At 40.1% G+C, this 24,089-nt stretch overlaps 1 protein-coding gene across 7 annotated transcripts in view; it reads left to right on the forward strand.

Annotated features, from left to right (window-relative positions):
• The window catches only part of FILIP1 (filamin A interacting protein 1), a 124,227-nt gene that overhangs the window by 57,535 nt on the left and 42,603 nt on the right, over positions 1-24,089 (forward strand). For 6 of the 7 annotated variants that reach the window (XM_015859040.3, XM_032443719.2, XM_015859039.3 and 3 more), the window contains 2 exons: positions 6,644-6,922; positions 23,523-23,696. In XM_015859040.3, coding sequence (XP_015714526.2) covers positions 6,650-6,922; positions 23,523-23,696 — 447 coding nt within the window. In that variant the 5' untranslated portion in view covers positions 6,644-6,649. Of the gene's footprint in view, positions 1-1,525; positions 1,543-6,643; positions 6,923-23,522; positions 23,697-24,089 lie in introns of those variants that run through there. The other variant, XM_085543733.1, reaches the window with a different exon arrangement.

Here is a 24,089-nt window from a genome sequence, read left to right on the forward strand (position 1 = left end):
TTAGCCAGAGAAGAGTTTATCTTGGAATTAAGAAAATGATGTTAAAGCAGTTTAAATCTGTCTTAGTGATGACTGGGTTTCCTCTTAGCTTTGTGAAATTATTTTCCGCTTTCAAGTAGATTGTAACCATTCAGAATAGCATCTGAATATGGAATTTTCAGACACCTTTTTCTTTTCTTCTTTCAAACACTCATGCTTACCCCTCTCATTTATTTTTTCAAGTGAAATGCCTATTATGAATATACTCTTCGGTGAATATAATCCATGTGCCATTATGCTCCAGTGTTCTAAGAATCAATGTGGTTTTCCTGCTCCAGAGGCAGACCAGGTGATGGGATGAAGGCAGCAGTGGTGTTGTGTAGTAGCCACAAGTCCTCTCCTAGTCTGCATAATAATTAGAGCTTGGTTATTTGTGCTGTTCATTGACTAGAGGACTGTTCTGATTCACAGTGTACCTGTACTTCTGTACCAAACTCCAACACTGAGGGTAAGCAACTAGTGCAAGCTCTCACAAAACTACGTATATAATGAATGCATAATACTGCCAGAAGGAGCAGAAACCTCTCATTATTTGCTTTTGCAGATGTCATGGTTTGTTTGAGGACAACAGACCATGGGAGGATCAAGAGAAAAATAATTAGTGCTCCATATACCAATGTTTAGAAATTCAGGAAACTCTATATCTGCTAAGGGTAGATACTTGTTCTGTTTTTCATTGTATTAGTCACTTGGTTTAAAGATCTCTTCTGACCAGCATGACTGAAACAAACACTGGAGTCATCTGTGAGAGCAAACCAAGAATGAGGTCTGTGTTCCCTTGGCACATTGTTGTTTAGCTGCTGACAGTTTGCAGTCTGACACACGTCTACTTTGTACAGTACCCAAGCCCAATGGGACAGCACTGCTCAGCCATCAGTCCCCACTCCCCTGTGGGAACCCATTGGTACTTTGGTTCCCCTTGGTTTCTTCAAGTCAGTCAAGACAGCAGTAACAAAAACAGAGTTCAGGAAAAGTGCCTACCTGCTAGTAATTTTAGCCAGTCTCTGAGGTGGCATGAATAGTTATGTCTCTAAATGTTTGTCCTGCAATGACCACACTGCTGAGTCCACACAGCTTTGTTCTGGCTACCCAGATCCCCTGGGGATAAAGCCATCCATCCTCACATGGGATGGACCTTCCTGAAGGCTTTTAAGACAACAAGGTCAATTTTGACGTCCTTATCTTCCTCTCTTCCTGAAGTCTGAGAGGGTGTCATCATTTTTTGTTTTGTTTTGTTGGTACCTATTGCTTGCAGATATGGACTGAGTTCTCTTTCTCATTTATGGGAAGTTTCAGATTTATCAGGGAGTTATTTGCTTTGATTTCCACTTGGAGCATATTTTAATTTATCTTTCATGCCTGACAGAGCTCTCTGCCATATACCAAGCCCTTCTGCACCATGCTCGGCTTCACTCCTGCAGTCTGTCCTGCTCCTGAAGGATGCAGTTCCCCATCATACAGCTCTGAAAGCAACAGCTGAGAAACAATTCCAGATTTGGCTTGGTAATAACCCAATTGTTCTGACCCTGCAATTCATTGTTAGTCTGTCAGAAACCCAACACTTTCATGTGATATCAGTTAGTTAGATCTTCAGCTAAACTCCAGACTACAAATTTTCAGCCAAAGGCAACAACCATATAATGGCTGTAAATCAACATCATTTATTTATTACAACATTATTATTATTGTTGTTGTTGTTTATTGTTATTATTATTCTAGGAGAAAGCACTACCAAGCCAAATTCAGCTTGTCCATTTAGCAGGATGGACTACAGGTTAAGCTCAAAGAGCCTTTTTACTTTTTCTGATTCTAATAGCACAAATAATGGAGTCTAATCTTACCCATCGTTTAAAGAGCTGTGGGGAGAATAAACTGCTGTCGACGGGAGAAAAGTCTGGAACAGCAAGCAGCCTGCCCTCTCTTGACATCCTACTCAGCAAATTCCTTGCAGATTTCCTCCCAGTGTCAGTAAAACTAACAGAAAGGTTATTTCATAAAATTTTGTGTGGATTGCTAACTTGTGAAAACTGAAGGACTTGTGCCCAAAGCAACAATACAGACTCAAGTAAATAATCATAGTATTTGTCTTTAATGCTTAAAGCTTAACAGACGAAGGAAGCAGGAGAGAGACTGAAGAGTTCCCCTGCCAAGTACCGATGCTGTGAGAACATATTGAAATGAGTAGTCAATAAATGTTGAAATTAAGGTGACTGATCATATGAAGTCTTCTTGTTTGATCGGAGACTATTAGGAAAGATTTCCAGTTTAATGTGCAGTATGATGAAGGATGAGAAAAAAAAAAGAAAAAAAAAGGCGCAAAAAACCCACAGCAGAACCAAATATTAAATGCTGAAGTCTTTATAAATCATACCAGCTATTTCTTCAGGGATCACAATAGCTTTAGCAAATCAGGAATGCTGTAAGACACAGAGTTGTGATCAGGGTAGAGAGCAGGAGAATATTTGCTAACATTGCTAGACAGGCTACATCCCTAGTACCAAGTTAGGAACACAGATGAAACAACAAGCATGCTAAGTTTGGAAGACTGAAATAACATTGTGCAACTGGTCAGAAACTTTTCTTGTTTACCATGATGCTTTCAGAAATGCAGATGGATATCCAGAATGATAATATTAGGCCCTCATTCCCAAACACTGTATTTCAGCCAAGATCACTGGTATGCTCTGGCTGCTTCACTCTGCTCTAATTAGAAATCAGTCTTACAGCTGCTTTGTAGTTGTAGAGCACAGCGGAACAGCTGGATCATGCCATTGACTATGGCCCTCAAGCTCCTTGGAAATTACTATGTGAACATCAAAATTCCAGCCCTTCCTGTCATTGTTTAGGTCTGAGTTCACCTGCACCTCCAGCTTCAGCATACAACACCTTTGTGTTTGGATAAGATTGGAAAAGTGTCAACAATGTTAACTGAAGACAAGAGCACGTGTTATTATTGAACTGATTTTGACAAGCTTTTATACAAAGTAATGCTATTAAGGGCAATGTTGCTGAGTAGGAGACTGTCACACTTACTGTGATTTAACGCATGCTGTAAAATAAATCTACAGGTTCCAACTAAATATTATTAATTACAAAGGTTTTAATTCTTTGGTGACAATCGTAGTCTAATCAACTAGTTGATGCAAAACTCCATACAGTTGGTTAAGCTACTCTGCCTCTCTATTAATGACTTCTGAAAAAAAACACAAATTGTCATCTGTCCTTGTGGACTTATCTTGGTTTACACTGTGTTAAAGCACGCTTTAAATATGTATTTGTCATTTCTTCATTAGCATACTTACAAAGCTATAGTCTACTATTCATTCTTTACGAAGCTTCAAGAATTGCTATCTCTGCTCCCACGGGGACAGGTGGATTAAAGTGGCAGTCCCGAGTTATGGTGTGAAAGGATGACTCTCTGGTTTTCATGAAGTTTGGTATACGCAGCTCAGTGCATGTAGTTGATTTTGCTGTGCTTGAGGTGAATGATGTGTCTTAACTAGTCATGAGTTAAGTTTAAATTCATTAGTGCCCATTCAGGTTGAGTCATCTTTCTACAGAGGGAACATTAATGCAACATGTTACTAAGCAGTGTAACGAAATAATCTGTTTTCCAGTGGAAAACACGTGTAAGACAGACTTGCAGTATTCATTCTTAAAACATGTAGTATGTTCTAGAGCCATGAGGCTATTCACCGTAAGCCATGAAAAATAAGCCATGGTTAAGAGATGAAAGTAGCTGGAGGCTGTGGCCCACAGGGACTCAGAAGGAAATACTCAGAAAATACAGACAGATTGAATCCCAAGTGCTCTCTCCTGAGAGGAAGTATGGCTGGAAAGTTAAAAACCCATTAAAGTTAAACAAATTGAAAGTCCCTATCTGAGAGGAAACATAGTACAATGTTTATTTTTCTATTACAAACCTGAGACCTAAAAGATTTCCTGTGGTTCTCAGGTATTGTTTGTGGCTATAATGGAGAACTGTTTTTAGAAAGCGTAATTTATGTGTTTAATCCAAGCTATTTGATGAAAAACACACTGCACAAGCATTCAGGAAGTGAAAGGCTATTGTATACCTGTATCACCCATTGTTTGGATAGGAGCAGACCTACAGTGCAAGGAATCTCATCATGAAACTCTTGTACTCTAAAACTTTGTGTCTGATTCGCTCCTTGCTTAGGCTGCTGGCTGAGTTCCACTAAGTTAATGAAGTAAAGGCATGAGTAACCAATGATAATAAAAATCCTATCTTCCTGCTGAGTGTGAAACTACCAAAATACAAAGCTAATCTGAGCAAGAGATTTATAACACTGGCCTGAGTCAAGTAAGTAGCAAGCCACAAAAAGCCCAACATGACATTAGCCAAGCTGATTAGTCAATTTATTTTAGGGTTTGCTCCATTACTACCAATCTGCTGCCCTGAGATCCTTATCAGCAAAGTGTCTGATGTTAACAATGTTGAGAAGCATCTGTTTGACTAACGTACAAGCTGCAAACTAAATCCAGAGGTGAATTTAAATGAAAGATTTGGAAGCAAAGGAATATTATTCATTAGATCTACTGATATGAAAACTAGGCAAGTTTCAGGCATACAGGCCCTTCCTCAGCTTTTTTTTTTTTTTTTTTTTTTTTTTTGCTCAGGCAACTCAGATTGTAGTTGATCTAAACCAAGATACCTTTCTTCACAAATCTTGCCTTCCTAGTGTTCTTAGATTATCTTGGGTCATCTGGCTTTAAAAAACAAAAATTAAAAGGTTGCAGAAGATATGACCGTATTCAAAACTAGATCAGAGAAAGGCAACGTGAACTTTTGAACAGTCTCCCTTGACTGTTATATAAGCCATTTCAAATAAGGCACTTTTTAGGAAACCAGCTTAATTTAACTTTACCCTGCCGTACATTTTACCTTTTACTTTGATTCTGAACCAAGTCTAAACTCACTTTTGCCTTTTATTTTGTATGGCAGTAATATCTTGATCCCAAACAATGATCAAGACTGCCTAGTGGACAATAATAACAGGTCAATTACAGTCCTAGATGGACTATAACTACATTATAGGAAGGTGACAGAATTGAAATATAGGTCCATATACAACCATGTCTGAGTATGTTTTGTACATCTTCTTAATACTGATAATTATTAAAATACACACTGATGAATCTCTACTGTCTTCTGTGCCATTTATAATCAGTGGTACAGGATGAAACCTTGCAGCGTAAGTGGGTCTTTAGGGAATGTCAACCTCCTTGGCCCAGTCTGCATTGTCAAGGGAGAAGAAAAAGAAGACATTTTTATTGGAGTAGAAAAGAGGCAGAATAGGCTAGTTTCAGTCGAATGTGTTGCATATATTTTAACTTGAAAAGGACTTACTGGTAAGAAAGAGAAATGTGAAAAGATCTGAAGATAAGGGCAAGTGGCTTAATTTGATGTTGCTGATGGAATTCAAGAAGACTACTGTTTGATGAAGATGATTTTATCAGCCATGTTTTATTTGACACCAAAGCTACATTACTTGCAAACTAAATGATCCCAAAGCTCCCATTCTATCCATGGGGTCAATTTGCGCAATCTGTCTGTTCTCACACTACTAACCACTTCTATTTTGGGACAGGGTGGGTGCAGCTAGATGGTCTTTGGGACCAGTCCTTGAAGCTGATTTGAACAGTGGTGATTTTCCTGGACCAAAAGTGTACCAAGGAGCTGCCAACAATTTGGTGATACAGAAGGTTCAGTAACAGAGCACAGGAACAGACAGCAACATTTACTGTCACTTTCTGATGTCCTAGAATAGAAATAGCCCCAGTATGCAGTGTAGATGCTTAAAAGAATAGAGCTGTGAGTTTTCAATAACCAAGACCTGACTTTTTGGGGAAAACCTAATCTTCTGGAAGGACTGCTCTGATCCTGCCCATTTACCTCTTAATGTTTTAATGCCCTCATGTGCTCTTAATCCAAACTTCTTTTCAGGTTTCCTTCATGGCGCTCACAGACTAACAATCTCAGACAGTACTTAGACGAAGATGGAGTTTGCCTTCCCAAGTTTTCTTAGCTGCCTCTAATAATCAATAAAATCAATGCTTTGCTGAGGGGAACATTAGAGTAACCATTGTTTATCAAGTAGTCACTTCACTCTCTCATAGAGAATTTATACTCAATAAATATGCATTTAAAAAAATTTAATTGTGTTCATCTCTCTCAAGTAAACCTCATGCTAAAATAAGCCTTACTTCACCAAATGTTTATTTTATAGTGATAGATTGTGAATGATCGAAATGTTGACTTGTGGTGAAAGACCCTAGAAAATGTTCTTTATCGTTTTCCTGCAACACTTAAAGCTCCATAGACTGTAACTCATATCAATGTCTTGACATACTGATAAACATAGTTACTCTCTTTAGGACTGTCTTAAATTTATAACCAGTGCTCTGGATTCAGTGTTTGCCACACACAAAATTGTTGAAATGTCGAAGTGTTCTGTGCCCTTCCCTTGAGTATAACAGTGTATTTTAGTATTTATAAGATTGTTGTTCTTCCAAGAGACAGCATTTCTGCCGTGGCTTTTTTGTGAGTGATTTTGTTTATAAAATGCTTATTTCTTTCTAGGTAGGGATGAGATCCCGAAACCAAGGCGGAGAAAGCTCGTCTAATGGGCACTTCTCCAGTTCCAAGCCTGTCATCAGCCATGCAGAGAACGAAAAACTCCAGGATGATGCCAAGAAAAAGAACAAACCTCATCGGAAGGAAGATGAGGTCATGGTTTCAGCAACTGTCAAACGGCACTCAAAATCACCTGGACCTAGTGAACGAAAGAACAAGAAGTCCATAGAGTTTTCTAAAGAGGACTTGATAAAACTTCTCAGTATAATGGAAGGAGAACTGCAGGTAAATTAAACTTTTTTTTTTTTTTCCTACTATATTTTCTATTTATCCATGCATTTTAGGTTGTCCGTCATTTTACAGTGAAAAGCTGGGAAAAAGCAAGAAAATCTGTTGAATGCAATTTTGGGAGGAAAAAAACAACAACAACTTGTATCATTGCAGGGCAGTACCCACATTTATAGTGTTTAATTTTACTTTATACAAAAGCTTGTATGTATTAGTTCCTAAAAGATACCTGCTATCATGCAGGTAGAATAAAGCCAGACCTGATTAGAAATGTATGATGTTTATGTGGTTCAGAAACATTTACCCTGAAGCCCTCATTTTGATTTTGAAAGGGAATTCCAAAGAAGTCACTAATGTTTCCTGGTTTGCAATTAATATGGTCTGTAGTTTTATCCCTGAGTAACTCTTCTATTCAGTACATGGAAATTTAGATCTTCACCATCAATTTACACTTCAGAGTCAAGTTATGCAAACCTTAAAGGACTGCCCATCTCCTCATTATCTCCATGAGGAAGATAGGGATAGCTGCCATCTACTCTGTAATATGGGCTAAAAATTCTCAGCAAGCTTGTAAATCCATTGTCCTGCACAATACTTTTAAGGATGTTCCCCTAAATTACAAGACCCATAGACATGTTAGGCGCTGTTAATGTATCCTGGTGTCACAGGAGAGCTGTGAGGACAAAGACGCCGATAACTGTAAAGTGTATCTGTTTTTCTGCTTCCCTACAGTCAGGGACAGGAATCATTTTGTTATATTCATGAGTTTTTAATTTCATTTCAAAAAACCCTGTTTGAATTAGTTATTTACATCATACCTGTTGAACTGTTGCTGAAGTGGGCAAGCTATAGTTCTTTGGCTTTAGATGAGAGCCTGGCTTTGACACTGCAAGAGGAGATGAGCCAAGGAAGGCTCCAGCCAAAGTAAATCCTCTGGTATTACCTCCTGGCTGTCACAGTGACCTAATACACTGAGTCATTTTGTGGCTTTTCGTTTTCAGATCTGTACAGACATTGCTGGTGGCTGGCTGGCATTTTGTTGGGGTGGTAGATCAGGCTGTGGTTTATTTTGAAGACACTTCAATATTGGCAAAGCAAACAATGTATAAGCATACATGAGAAGATTTTGTTTTGAGAATAACAGCAGGCTGTACTAGTAAGGTCATCCAATTATTTCTGTAGAAAGAATGGCATTAAATACCACGACTGTTTGCTCAGCAGCCATGATCTTCACTAGCCAATGTAGTGCAGAATGACATTGCCTTGCACACTCCAAACAGTGATCTCAGCTAGGGGAGTAATGGTCATGGCATCTATGGGTTTCAGGAACATAAACTGCTAATGTATGCATGCACTTCATATGCTTAGCTCACTGTGCACACTGTCTGACATCACAGCCAACACAGGCACAAGTCATATGGCTGGTATCAGTTCTGAATCCTTACTGTGGGACCTCATTTTTCCATTGTAATTTGTAAGGTGAATGTGCCAGTAAACAGTGTAAGCATGCCCCAGCAGTGATGTTTATGTCTCTTCTCTTTTTTTCCTTTATTATAATGACCTCAGGTAGCTTGCCTTTGTTTTAGCCTCCAGTGCCAAGTTGGACTCAGCTTTGCCTGTTGTCAGATTTCCTGGCTGGGCCCTATGCTCCCACTGCATGTAGAGGAGACAAAGTTTTCATCAACAGCTGAGGTCACTGTAGCTTAGGCCTTATTTTGTAAGAAAATGAAAGGGGGAAAAAAGCATACAGAAGCTGCAGTGATGAAAATGTGTCCCAGTGTGCTTGACAGGAGAGTTCTTAAGTGCAAGTCTCAGAATGAGAGGGAGAAGCAAATGGACTGATGACAGAAACTGTTTTTAAAGCCATTTTAGCTCAGTCAAGTATCTTTTCTCTTGTAGGATCCTACCGCTTCTATTAAAAAAAAAGTGTTTACATGGTCTCTAAACACATGTTGAGTATTGAATACACAGAAGCAAAATTCCATAAAGGTATTTTCCTCCTGTACGAAGGGGAAAAAAACAGTTTTTAAAGGCTGTAACACTGATTTGAACAGAAAATTTCAAGTATCAGTAGAATCAATTGGGCCATGAAGGCACAGAGTTAACTTGTATAATTGTTTCAGGCTTTCAGTCAAACCAACATCTAAATGTTACTAATTATGGAGTAGCACAGACAGCATGAATCTCTACAGTGATGATATCCTCCTACCTGTGGCTCACTGATTTTTGTTCAATGGCCCATGTGTTTGTCATGCATATATTTCCTGTATGCTGAGCAGAGGCCGCTTATCTCTGTCAATATCAAAACTGATTTTCAACATGACTTGGTTAGGGTCCTGAGAGGAAATGAGCAACAGTGTTCATACATTTTTATGATTTGCTCTTTTATTGCATGTTCACTAAAAGGACAATTATAAAATCTCATTTACAAATGCAGCATCCACTGCAGTTTGTTGAGTTTTTCAAGAAAAAAAAATAGTAATTTCTTAGCTAGATTCTGTGCCTTTGCAGACAGATGATTAGCTTGGGAGATGGTTTCTATATTTCACACCAACTAAAATATGAGCAACTAATCCACTTGAGGCCTTTGTTATAGTCCATGCTTTATTCTGTTTCTTCAGTGCAGAACTGGCATTCATCCCCTGCAGCTCAGCTACCCATTCCCACTGAGGTCCCTTGCATGTGTAAGGACAGATGGACACACTCCCTCTGGTAGCTGCTGTGGAAGAGCAGAGATGTGCTCCTCAGAGGTGTCAGTAGAATGGGGTGTGCATGAAATATGTGGTAAGGTATCTGCTGTATGGGCAGTATCTGAAAAGTGACATCTTGGAAATGTGACTGTAAAAGATACAGGTTAAACATAGATAAACCACAGGACACGGTACCTGAGAACTCTTCAGAGCTCCAAATAGTTTAATGTGAGATTGGTTTCACACTTACTTTTGAGAGGAAATACTGTGTAGCAGATGTTCAGAGGTAAACCCATTTGCTTGACTTCCCTCCTTCAAGCCCAAATGACTCTGGTGTTAAAGAAACTCTTTCATTCGGTTTGTACTTATTTAAGACTTCATTTAATGGTTCCTTTGAACCCAAAGTTTCAGAGCAACAGTAACCAGGAGAGAATGTCTCCCATTTTCTGGGGAGCAGAATCCACTGTACTGCAAAGTGTACTCCACCTGTATCCCTGTCCCTGGTTTGGTAACCAGCCCTTCTTATCATGGCCAGTCTGATTTGGTCTTTCTGCAGAGGTCGCTAGTCAAAACATCATCCCGGATGTTAATTAAGACTGCCAAATACTGAGAGGCTGGAATCAGTTTTAAGGTTTGGACCTTCCACATGTGAAGGAAAGCTCATTTCTGTGGCAGTCAGGGCTTGTCTGCAAGCCTCAAGCCAAAGGAAAGAATCAGAACAGGGAGACCTAGTAGACATGTCTTTTGGCTGGGTTCTTGGGATGAAGCCCAAGAATTACACTGGGACTTGTCTGCTGTAGTCCCTGGCCAACCTTGCTGGTCTCTCATGGGCCTGACAGCATTGGAGGACCTTTGCCTTAGTAGGTTAATTGCATTTGAGCTGCTGATTATCAAACTGCGCATTGCACTGGCAGCTTTGTTGGCTGCTGGAGGGGTTGTTGAGGGGCAGTTACAAGTCTGGTTGCTGCTGCCTGAAGTAAAGTAACCATGTAGGGGAGGAGTTTTACCTGGCTGAGCCAGAAGGTGCTTGCATCAGACTGCTGTGAGATTTCTCCTTGCCCTGGGCATTTCAGGGAAGGATTTGCAGAGGTGGGTGAGGGCTCTGTCTTGTTCTCCCAGGGAAGGCCTTTGGGAAATACTTAGGTACTGGTGGCTATGTCCTGTTGTAAGATAAATCCTCTCTCATAACAAACTCAAACAGCAGGATGAGTTTGCTAATACACTAACTATAGCATGCTAATATTTTATAAGATCTTTTAGCACTTACCAGCTTTCTATCATAAAACTAAGCTTTGAAGCATAGCTCATTCCATTTCCTGTTTTCTGCTTTCTTTCCTCTCTGTACATATACACATTTTATTAATATATTTTATTCTATGATAATTATGCTCTGTTCTCTTTCCTAAGAAAAGTTTCTCCCCCTTCTTTTGTTTTCTTTCCCTTTTTTTATTTCTCCAGTTTTGACCTTTTTCCTAATTCTATTTTTCTGCCACTTCCTAATGCAAGATTTTCTTCATTCCCATATTGTGCTTTCATTGACCCATTTTCCTTAAAGTCCTTGACAAGCAAAAACCATTCATCTGCTGCATATCAAGTCCCTCTTTAGACAATTAGTTCACTTAGCCTTCATTGTGGATTTATCAGGATGTGTTTTAAGACTAAGCAGGTTGTTTACCTTGGCTACTTCTATTGAACTGAAAAGCTTTAATGCTTAGCACTTTTTTTGTCCTTTTAATTTCTGGGCAATGTTTTAATTGTGTCCAATGAAACTTTAAGAAATCTGTGCCACCAATTGCTTTTTAAATAGCCTGTCTGCTTCCCTATGGTTTAAGGTCTGCTGTGTTTATATATGGCAGGCACACACACTCTGAGCCTTCACTTCGCTATGATAGCTGTGTCACCTTCTTTTAGTCTCCTCTAGCAGAAAAGGCTTCCTACATTTTTGGCCATCCCTTGATTAGTTCCTGACTTTGTCTTTCTTAAATTACTGCATCTAGAACTTTGTGTGCAATGCCTTGCACACTGATTTTGATATTTCCTTTTCTATGCCAAAATGGCTTTACTTGACCCTTCTATCACTTGGTAGTGAAAGAATTTGACTCTATAATCATAGTTGTATTATTTTTCTCTGTTTCTTCTTCCTCTTGCTACTGTGTGTAAACTTTCACACAGTGCCTTGAACTTGTTTTGTTTGTTGCAATTCTTTGTCAAGGAAAGAAGGGTTTCCTGAGAAGCTGAAGCACCATTGTGACAGCCCCCTCAATATTACTTGGTTAAAAACACTGTACAAACTCCTATATTTTTCTTCATTGCCTTTCTTGTTACTCTTGAATTGATATGTTTGAATATTGAATTGCCTGAAGATTTGAGCAATGGATGTTCATTAGATGTGTGGAAGTCAGGAATGTTTCTTTTGGATAATATTAAAATTGCAAAAGAAAGTTGGAAAAGATGCCACAGCACTGATCTAGGGGAAAGAGTACATAGCAGAGTGAAGAGGTAAGAGCTTCCGCATGGTCATTAGCCATATCTCACAGTCTGAACAGCTATAGTTATCTGAAGAGAAGCCTGAGTGAAAATTATATATACAGCCACACCAAAGTGTATGTGGAGCAACTTAATTGTTTGTAACTGTGAAGTCTTGTTAATTGGATTTGGAAGAGTTTAGGATTTTCTGAGCATATCATACAGATGAAATTCAAATCCCCCTAGAGAGGATCCTTGGCATGCACAGAGCTACAGTGGAAAAAATGAAGGTAGGGTTAATGTGAGGAGAGAGAAGTAATTTAAGGAGAATGTAATGAGAAGAAAGTGGTTAGACAAGAAGAAAATGAGTGTGATAAAAGGGGGATGCAACAACGATAAATGGATCCAAGCTAGAGACCTGGAAATAAAACACAGAGAAAGCAAGAATTAAGATGGTACCCATATTGCATCCTAAAAATGTCTGGCATAAGAGTATCACCACAAGGAAATAAAAAACTCTCTCCCATCTGTCTGATTCCTTGTTTGTTTGTGTTTTCCCAGTGAAGCAGGCTATTGCAGGACAAAAAATCACTTTAGGGTAAACTTCAGACCACAAATGCTCTTTTATTTTCATTGAATAATTTGTAGCCAGATATGTTTTGTTACCCTAGAGCAGCGTGTTTTCCTGTAGTTTGCAATCATTTATGTTAAAAATGCAAAAGATACTGATCTTGTCCAGCCAGTAACAATCATTACAAATTAAAAAAGTAAAAAAATAAAATCCTGCTGTGTTATGAGAGAAAAAAAGATAAGGCAAAATACTGAAGGAGTTAAATTGTACTATTCAGGCAACTTCCTGCTCCCTCTGAAATTAAGGGCAGGGGTGCTATCAACCATAGTGATGATAATGATCTCTTTGGTCATAAAAGTTCTTTGGAATTATGTTTTTGAAATCATTATTCTTACTAAAATGTCATTCTCACTGAACAACTGTAAGCCAAAAACCTCTTCCACAAAGATGCTTTAACATTCTTCTCTGCTAATACCTGAGCTGCACTCACTGGAGCTAGATGTTGCTTAGGCATAGAGAACCAGAAGAGGGAAGAATAGCTAGCAGGTGTCTCTTTTCCATTGAATATCTCATCTAGAGTGGAGGGAAGAGCAGATTGGTTTGTTGCTGTTGGTGGGGTTTTTTTAGCGTGTGGTTGTGGTTTTTTTAATTACTAATCTTCTTTCCAAAACCATACAGAAAGTCCTGCTCCAGACCAGCTCTAAGTTTTGGTCTTGTTTCTGCTGGGATCAATGTCCTTAACTGATCCTCCTATCTGATCTTTTTCAAATCATTTTAATCAGCTAACATCATTTAACTGTTTTGGGGTTGTTTTGCTGCTTGTGTTGTGTTTTTGTTTGTTTGTTTGTTTTCATTTACTCAATATAAATTGTACGCTTGCTGCAACATTAATGAGAGTTTTTATATCATCTTTTCTCACTTTCTTGGGAGAAGGCTCACTCTGTGGGAGAGAACATGGCCAATCCATTTACAATAAATTCTAGATGCATGGCTTTAAAATATCTGGGATTCTTGGGAAAGCTTGCAATGAGCATATGGCTTATGTGTCATGCTGCTGTCCAATTCTCTGAGTCATCAGTTGTTAATTTAATGTTTCTGTTGTAGCTGAGTTTTATTAACTTTGCTGCCCCAATTGTGTGTTTATTGAGTTTGAGTCTCCTGTTCTCCAGCTGAGGATCAGATAAGCTCTTGAGAGCAAAACTGATTATTTTCCATCCAAAGTATCCTTAATAAAAATAAACATAAGCTTTTATATAACAATTGTGGGAACATATCTTGAGAAAGTGTTTTGTTTCTAGGGTTAAAGGCTCCACCTATTGGTTGACTAAAACAAGAGAAATGCAACATTTTCACATAGAACACAGCTGGCTATACTGAGCATCCTGTGTCTTGCCACATCTTTGTGAAATTGTTGGCTTCAGTGTAAAATTTTGCCTAAGTCCAAAGTAAAACGAGCTCAGTGACTTATGTCTCAGGGCTGTGCACACGTGGCACCCAAACTGATGCACTGCTGAAAAACTATTAAAGGAAGTCCTTCTCCAAAAAGGGAATGGTTTGTATTTTGCAGGTGTTTCTTATTCTGGAAATGATTGTTTTTCTTTGGGGAAACAAACCAAATCAAAACTAAACTACACACAAAAACAAACAAACAAACAAGCAAGCAAAAACACCAGGAAAAAAAAGAAATCAATTCTTCCATACCAGCAAAATTAGTGGAACCAACTGACCTAAGTACAGTTACACGGAAACTTCCAAACATTTGTGGCCTTTGAAAACACAAAGTGTTCACAGAACAAACAGAAGTGTTGATGGAGTTAGCCTTATAGTGAAAACTCATTTCCCTTGGTTTAGGCAGCCTCAGCATTTCAGACAAAATGGCATTTTGAGAAACTCCATTATTGTTCCTGGGAATGCAGTAGAGCAATGGAAAAGGTAGTGGACACCTAAATGAGGTGTGGGAAGGGCATGAGGAAGGACAGACACAGCAAGATCCAGGGACTTCAGAGGCAGCAGGAGGCTGTGAAGACATTGAGGGAATGGGCAAGGGCCCTTATTCTGTGCCTTTCCTTGTCTACCCTGACTTTTTTCAGAGAGTGCACTCTCATCCTCCCCCCTCCTTTGATGATTCCTCTATTTAAATAAGTGGCTATGCTGGTAAGTGCTCACTGTAATGCAATCCTACTATACTTGCCCATTCATCAGTCATCAGTAACTTGAATGCACAGAGCACTGAAAAACAGCTTGTTGAAGCCAACAAAATGCTTGGACAAGAGAAAGTTGTGTATACAGTTTATTACACATGTATACACGCTTATGTCTGCTGGTAGCTTGCTCTGGGTTATGCTTCAGTCTCTGGGAGAGGCAGAAGGATTTCCTCTGAACTTTATCATCCTGACGGCTGTGTCCCCAGTGGCACCAGCTTGTCTCTCATCCTGTCCTACTCCACACATGATCATTCCTGCCAGAGGATAGCCAGAGCACTGTAGAAAAAAATACATGGGTGGATTTGTTATCTTGGAGAAAGGATAAGTAAGTCCTTATAGAGACAGTGAATCACAAGTCGTGTATGGTAGCCACTGGAAAGAGGTCCATGAACAGAAAGTAGATCTCTTTAGTTTTGGTCCAGGCTGGTTGCCATAAGATAAATGTGAAGATGTTAACACAGGAAAGAGGAAATCTAATGCTTTTTCTATTATCCTTTCACAACTCATCTTTTTTTTCCTCTTAAAGATGTGCTCACTGATCACAAAATAAATTGTGGTCACTGAAGGAATGCAGCCTTACTACACAAAACCAGCTATAAAGGTTGCCTTAATGCATGTGAAAAGTGCTACGATTTTAGTAATTTTCTATATTGCTACAGTGGCTCATGATCTGCCATTCATCTGGGATATGGAAAGCTGCAGATCATTTCCTTGACATGAATAAAGCAGAACAGGGACTGGAACCACTGGAGCTTTCCATGCCTGATTTGAAGTACTGCAACCAGGGAGCTCTCTGCCTGTGCAAGCATCGTGGTGTGCAGTGCTCTCACAGCTGCCCAGAGATCTAAAGCTGCTTTGTTAATTACCTCATTTGTTAGGTTGTGCACTGCAACACAGCAGCCACAGACTAGCCCTGAAATGTGAATGCAGCTCTTCTTGTGCTGTCATGAACAATTCTCCCTGCTCAAGTGTCCAAAAAGGTGCTTTAACAGATGTTCCTCCATTTCCCTGTTGACTGGTTGCATCAGTTTGGGGCCTCTGCTTACTACAGGGCTTCAGATCATGTGCAAAATGTTATTATACGCTTAATGTTGGCTGAGATGTATGACTGGATATGGTAAACCCAAACCAGTGGGTTTAGCTTCTGCGATTCATTCCTGAAGCATGTAAAGTACATCCCAACGTGCAGATTTGTATGCATAATTGACAGTGACCTCTTGCACCCATCTCTCTGCGCTGATGGGATCATGGCACAATAATTCTGCATGCTGCAGTAACCATCTCATGATTTGATACTACTGAGCAAAAATCTCTTTCAGGGAGAAAAGGTAGGATATCCCAAACCCCAATAATTCTGAGAACATTAAGCAGTGTGAAGTTAATACTTGTCAGGGCCTTGCCATTGGAATTTTCTGGCTGTGACCCAGACTACAGATAATTAATTATGTCAGTGAAAGGCTCTGGTGGCCTGTTTTCTTCAGAAAAAAAAGTGACATCATCCATGGAGCTCTCTGGTAATAAAGCAGAACAAAGCTGTGTGGGCAGGAAATAACAGACAGATGTCTTCTAGTGCTCATTTGATCTGTTTCGAAGCTTGCTGCAAGAAGTACAATACTGCTCAGTGCTGCTTCTCCCCAGCTCTGCTATCTTTAGCAAGGATGTTTTTAAATATAAGACACCAAATTAATCTCTGATGTAATTCTTTTGGATTCACTTCAGAGAATTTATTCAGCAGATGAGCTGGTCTGTCATGTACCTTTTCTTCAGTATTTATTTTAGAAGGACTTTCTGTGTTATCACTGTATGATAATCCAGACCATGGAGGTACTCTGGGTACGATGATACTGAGGGCTTCGTACAAGGCCAGAAAGTTCTATGCAGTGTGCCCAAGACAGGCTAACTTTGTTTCATATCCCCACAGTCACAAGAAATCATTTGCATTTCCTGATGTATTACACTAAACCACTGCACACACAAAACATTACTTCTCAGTACTGAACTCACTCTTTACTCCCAGTGCAAATCACACAAATATGAGTCCAGAAATGTTAAAAGGAATTAGTGCAAGTGAACTGTGAAGTTTCAAGTATTGGGAAATTTAGCTAAATGAAAGGCAAGTGCCTTCCTTGCAAGAAAATCAATGCATTAATGTCATAAAATCACAGAAGTAATCATAGAATTGCTTTGGTTGGAAGGGACCTTAAAGGCAAGGCAGTTCCAATCCCCTGCTGTGGGCAGGGCTGCCCTCCACCAGTTCAGGCTGCCCAGGGCCACACTGAAGCTGGCCTTGAGTACCTCCAGGGATGGGCACCCACAGCTCTCTGGGCAGCTGTGCCAGCACCTTGACCCTCTCCAAGCAAATAATTTCTTCCTAAAGTCTAACTGAAATTTCCCCTTTTAGTTTAAAGCCACTCCCCCCTGTCCTAACAGTATTAGATGACATCATTAATCCATCATTTTCAACTCTTAGGTGAATGTTGTAAACACGGCTACTTCAGACATACAGGAGAGAAACAGTATTCCTTGAGTTTTTAGCAAAAAGGAGCTTTGCATGATGCAACATACAGTAGAACATCTAACAGCTTTGAAGCATTCTTTGTACACTAAATACTTATGTTCCTGAAAACAAGTTTCTACCCAGACACTATAGCAGAATGCAGGGGTTGCTTAGGAAAGCAAATCTTAAGCAGAAATGTCCTTCCAGTAGGCAGGATAATTTTAATTACTTTATTCATGCTCATAGTATCATGAAACAAAAATGCAGAAAATTTGCTTTCTTTTTAATTGTTTGAATTTCATTTTAAAGTAAGAAGGGAAGTGACTGAGTTTAAACAGGAGTTGTGTTAGGAACTTTTGCAGATACAGTTTTTCAACTACAGTTGCCTGAAGATGCTGTCTTCACTAAATCAGAGTAAATAAACATACTGTATTTACTCTCTGAGGTCTCTAATGGGAATTTTCTGTCACAAGACTATTCCTGCCCTGGCTGTGACACAGCATGCGTGTGTCCTGGTTAGTGCAGAAATCAGTGTGAGCTCATCCTCCCTGTTTCCTTTAGGAGTATGCCTTGGTCGTGATGTTTGTTAGCTCTAGGTGAAAAGTTGTTAAAGTCTACTGGAATTTAGGAAACCAGCCACTGGCAAGATTACAACTTTGCAGGGAGAACCTGTGACCTTATCTAGTTTCTGATGTAATACAGGGCAGCTGCTGCACTATTAATAACCTGAGCTGTGTGAAATACAAGTACCAGCACCACAAGTAACAAGTTAAGCTGTCTGTGGTTTGATCAATATTTCTTGCCATTAATCACTGGCAAGAAAAACCTGCGTTAAACCTCTGTTACTTGGTGCTTTCACTTGTACAGGCAGAACAGAATGCTGTGGTAACTGAGAAAAAAATGTGCAAAAAAAAGGTGTAAAACTTCCAAATATTCTGTGAGTGTATTCCCTGTAAAAATTGTTTCTGGCCCTGAATTTTCTAAACTTCTTTAAATAAGTGGAGAGGATTCTTATCATACTATTAAAGTATTTAGATCTCTCTAAAGTCATTAGGTGTACCTTAGATGGAGCACTGAGCAATGAGGGAAAATAGTACTGGTAGGTGATTTAGACAGTGGTAACACTGTAGATTTGCAGGAATGCAGTTTATGAACAAACAAAATTTGGAGAAGACTTTAGGAAACGGCCTGGCGAAGGATTCTGAGTTGGATTTTATTCTCATCTGACAGTGATTACTTTAAGTCCATTCAGCACATCTCGAATGCAACTGATTTTTTTCCCCAATTTACTAGCTGCCTTACATGAAACAAGTCTGAGCAGCTCAGTCCCATTTCCCAGGTGATAAATGGGCTATTGCAAAAATTCCCCGTTTAGTGGGTGCTAAGTTTTGTTGGCGGTCTCATGGGAGAGGCCAAAGACTGTGGGAATGGGGAGAGAGGCCTGTGGTAAATTGGCAGGGCAGGGCAGGAGGAGGAAGCACGTCCGAATGCTGTGCTTGTGTAACAGTCTTTCCATTGACCAAGAATTTGGTTGCTAGGCTGCCAGTCCCTTTTTACAAGCAGCAGAGTCATGCTATTGTTTCCTAAATGGTTTCAATTTTATGCAGGGACCTCTTTACATCCTTTCTATATTATCTAAGTATTTTACTAGACACATATTAAAGTGAGGTTTGGAACTCAGATCCCTTCTTCACTCAAGCCAGTAAACCGAAGAAAGCCTTTCTCTTTTATTCTGCCAAAAAGTGAGTATTTCAAGGGAACCATGTGAAGAGTGGTCCCACATCAGCCTTCCAGCAGAGCAGACAGCATGCACTCCTAGGAGAGGAGAGCTGTGTACAGAGAGAGTTCATAGAATCATAGAATTGCAAGGTTGGAAAGGACCTACAAGATCACCCAGTCCAGCCATCCTCCCATTACTGTAGCTACAGCAAACCACTAAACCATATCTCGTGGCTCCTCATCCAGATGCCTCTTGAACACTGCCAGGGATGGTGGCTCCACCATCTCCCTGGGCAGTTATTCCAGTGCTTGACCACTCTCCGAGGTAAAAAGTTCCTTCTTATGTCTAATCTAAACCTCTTCTGGTACAAATTGTGGCCATTTCCTTGGGTCCTGTTTGTTGCTTGGCAGAAGAGGCCAAACCTCTCCTCATCACAGCTTCCCTTCAGGAAGTTATAGAGTGCAATGACATACAGTTGCTTCCAGCTCCTCCTGCTTGTTGCCCAAGCTGCATACATTGATATAGGTGCACTTCAGCCAAGTCATCTGCCTCACCCTCAGCTCAAGCTCTGTTCCCCCAGGCTCATCTCTTTTAAGCTCCGTTTTGTCCCCTTTCCCCATCATAGCTAGTTTAAAGCTCTTTCAATAAGCCCCACTAGCTCCTGCACTAGGATTCATGGCCCCTTTGAGATAGGCAGGTTCCATGAATGGACAGCAGGCCAAGGACTGAGTGAACTGCCCCATGGTCACAGAACCCAAAGTTCACAGGTAGAAACACAGACTCACAACTTAAGTAGGCACAACAGCAACTGAGCAGTAGAGCAGAGAAGGAGGAGTTGTGTGGAACAGCAGCACTTCATTGAATTTTAGCCCCTCAGTGAACGTACTGGAAATTTGAGAGTCCTTTAGATTTTGGCACCTGCAATAAGGACAGAATAAAGCTTAGATGATACATTTTGATGTAGTTCCTCTCAGCAGGGCCTTTAGAAAGAGTTTGATGAACTCTCAGCAGACTTTGCTCCCGGAGAAAATGAAAAGTGAAGTGGAAAAACACTTCTCAACCTGTATGGCCTCTTGTGCTTCCCAACTTGAGAGTATTTCTAAGATGACTGGTTCATTCATCTGTCTCAATCAGTTCTATAGTTCAGTGGATCAACTGTTTGATGGCACTTTGTTAACAGAAAATAATGTCTTTGTTTTCTGAGTAACCACAATATCTACAGTACAAATAAAAGCTTATTTTCAAGTTTTCAAGAGGACAATTTAAGTAATGAAAAACTGTAAGGTAAAATGCATTTATTTTCTAAATTCTGTGACTAGACTTTAAAGAGATTTTTTGGATATTTGCAGTTTTCTGGGCTTACTCAAATAATTTTCATTGTGTTGAAAGCTGTTGTAGTGTGTGACTGCCTGATGCCTGAATATTCTCTTTCATCAGCACACATCCATAAAATAAAAATGGACTTTCTGTCAAGCACCATGTTTCTGCTACCAAAACAGAGAAGACCTTTAGTCTGTATATACAAGTTTACTGCCAATATGAAATCTCTTCCTTGCATTTGTCTCCTTGCTTACGATTTGTGCTGAACAGTATTGTGCTTTTGAGCAAGGAAGTGACATAAATAGACATGGAAGTAGAAGCCGCTTGCCAGTATAGCTCTTCCTAGCTAGGAAGAGGGATTCAAGTCCTGACTGTCCACAAAGGAGGACATGAGTGGGTGAGAGCCACCTGACATTTCCCATGGTTTGGAAATTCTTCCCTTGGGCTGCAGCAAGGGGCCTCTGCTGGGGGTCTCCAAGGCTCTGCCCTGTGCTCTGGAGCTCTTAAAGATGATGAAATGAATAACTGGACATGGTTCTGGGTAACCTGCTCTGAGTTTTACTCCCTGAGCAGAGTGTTAGGACCAAATGGTTTCCATAGAATCATAAATCATAGAATAGTTTGGGTTGGCAGGGACCTTAAGAGATCACCTAGTTCCAACACTCCCTGCTATGGGAAGAGTTGCCAACCACTAGATCAGGTTGTCCAAGGCCCCATCCAATCTGGCCTTGAACGCCTCTGGGGATGGAGTATCCACACACTCTCTGGGCATCATCTTCACACTCTGTGTGAAAAATTTTTCTCCTAATATCTAACATCTCCCCTCTTTCTTCATCCTAATTATAAACTCCTTTCAAGTACTAGAATACCACAATGCCTCTGGGAATGCTCTTCCCAGAGCTTTCTCTTCTCCAGACTGAACAAACACTGTTCACTCAGCCTTTCTTCATAGTAGAGGTCCCTGCCAACTTCAGCCATCCCATTGTTCTATGATGCTGTGGAAAAGAGCATCCTTTAAAGCTCTGACAGAGCTTGGACACCCTCTTCTTTCTTGTTTGGGGGTTTAGTTCCTCTGTCTAGCATCACCTACTTCCCAGCTCCTTTAACACAGGCTCCTGGGGACCAAAAACTGCAGCATCCCAAAACATCTCTTAACTGGCAGATTTGTTTCAGGGACACTCATATTCTCTCTTGCTGAAGTTCTGTTTCAGTTGATGATGATTAAAGAGTAATGAGGCTGGAAGGAAAGTATGCACAGCCTGGACAGGAGCTAGGGCATTGATTGGAAGGGCAGCATTAGGTTCAGTAGGTCAATGGGGATTGAAGCTTCCTGTGCTTAAGACCAAAATGAGTCGAGGTTTCAGCACGGTGTGTCTTTGGCATTGGTGCACAGGGCAGAAGATTACTGCTCCATTTGTCCCCATATTTTCAGTGCTCCCTTTGCAGAGAGATGGCCCTGAGCACCACATGGTGCTCACGGTGAGACTTGAGTGTGCCTTGGGACAGGACACAGTTGGCCCAAAAACAGAGGCCAGGGTCCCCAGGTGCCATTTAATGGACAGAGTGGGAGATGCTAACCAGAAGATGCAGGAGCCAAGAATATTGGACCATTTGTTTTAGGAAACCAATTTAGTCACTGTCTGACAGTCATAGCCAGGTGACTGGGGAGGGAGAGGTTTCCTATTCTCTGCCTCGCCAGAGTGTATGATGATGATTATTACATTCATTCACCATGGAGAAAAAAACACTCAGATTAGAAGTGCTAACCTTTTAGTAACAAAGACGTTAAAATAACTGTTATTTCTACAGACATGTAAAAAAATATATGATATGTTCCTGAAACTGTCTCAAGCTTTCCTAAAATAACTCTTTTTTTTGCAGTTCTGAGAGTGGCATATTCCCAGGACATGATGCAGGGAGGTGTACAGGCTCTCTTGGCATTCACTGGGACTAGTCCACATAATTAATTTATAGTTCTGACATCCTTCAGCAATACACCCTTCCGCACTCATGCTGAAAAAACATTAGTTACCATTCCAGTCTGTTAGCTGTATCTTGTAGGCAGAACTGCATGTATGGCTTTTACTTATGGCTACAAAGTGTTATACAGGGTAACCCCTTACAGATAAATGTTTACAGTTCACCTAGTTCTCAACTGAGTAGCATAACTTTGCCTCAAAATCTCTTCTTTTGTTATTGTTTTGTTTTGTTTATTTTCACATAATTTTATTAAGGAAAGATGAAGTGGTCTTTGCCATTTTCTGAAATTATTTCCTTGCTCATTTTAAAAGCAGGTGTTTTTGTAGAGCTGTGATGTCTCTGTGGTATTTGGTAAAGATTTAGGATTTGCTACAGCGATAACACTGAGTGCCATTATGAACACTGGAAAAACATGAAGCCTTGGCCAGTTCATAAATCCCAAATAGTCATTGCTCACATTGGGGCTGCATTTGTAAGATGTTTTTCCTAAAATATCTGAACTTTTCCTTAGCTCTTAACTCATTTCCCAGGCTCACATGGGTTGAACAGGGCAGGGAAGAGAAAAAATGGTGCCACACCTTTCTGCTTTCCATTGCTGTGGGCTTGTGGGAGGTACATGCTCTGAGGAAACCTGGGACATCCCTTACAGATTTTCTTTCCAGGGGTTTTGTTTAAGCAAGCAAAAATTAGGAAACTATTTTTATAAGTATCTGAATAAAACCCATAGTCACAAAGTCAGGTAGGGTGTTACTTGGAAATATTTGATGTGAGACTGTCTGAAAAATAGTGGTTCAGCCTATTTGTGCTGCTTTACTGTTTTACTCATCCCCCAAATGCAGTCAGAGAACAGCGAGAGCACAAAATAAGAGAAAAAAATACGTGAAGATTAATGATGTTCCTTGGCTTTAGTTTCAAGCCAGATAAAAATCCATGGCATTCAAATGTAATGACAAGAAGAATTAGAATAAATAATGCCTACAGGGACTGCTTTTGGCTTACACAGATTGTGTTTACTCTGATATCTCCACAAGTTTTGTATTTGCATTGGCAGCCCAGCATTCTTCTCATTTATACTGTTTCTCTGTATGCAGTCTCTATGTATGAAGTGCCCCATTGGTTAACAGATTGGCTTATGGTACTATGTTACAGGCAAGGGAGGATGTGATCCACATGCTGAAGACAGAGAAAACCAAACCTGAAGTTTTAGAGGCTCACTATGGTTCTGCAGCTCCAGAGAGTGTACTGCGAGTGCTACACAGGGATGCCATCCTTGCCCAAGAAAAATCTATAGGAGAAGATGTCTATGAGAAACCAATTTCAGAGGTAAAAACTTCTCAGCTTACGTCTTCAAGTCTGTGCAGGTGGATTCCTTACCAGAAGGGAAATTGCATGCATTTTGTGTGTAGGCAAAACATAACAGAGGATACTATAATGATGGTAGAAATTACAAGAGATCAAAGAAAAAATGAATACTGTTAACTTAACCTGCTGAATAAGGGTAACTAAAATCACAGGGTTTAAACAAAATCTAGAGCTTGTGTGCTCCTTAGGGCTGGTGCGGGTAAGTGAGAGTAAAATCTTCATGTGTTGCATTTCTGTTTTTAGAAATGCAGAATTACAGAAACATTTGAGTTGGAAGGGACCATTAAAGCTCATCTAGTCCAACTCCCCACAGATGACAGGCATATCTACAGCTACATCAGGTTGCTCAGAGCC

The sequence above is a fragment of the Coturnix japonica genome, chromosome 3, assembly GCF_054131305.1.
Source record: "Coturnix japonica strain WE chromosome 3, WE-NBRP24, whole genome shotgun sequence".
NCBI classification, from domain to species: Eukaryota; Metazoa; Chordata; class Aves; order Galliformes; family Phasianidae; genus Coturnix; species Coturnix japonica.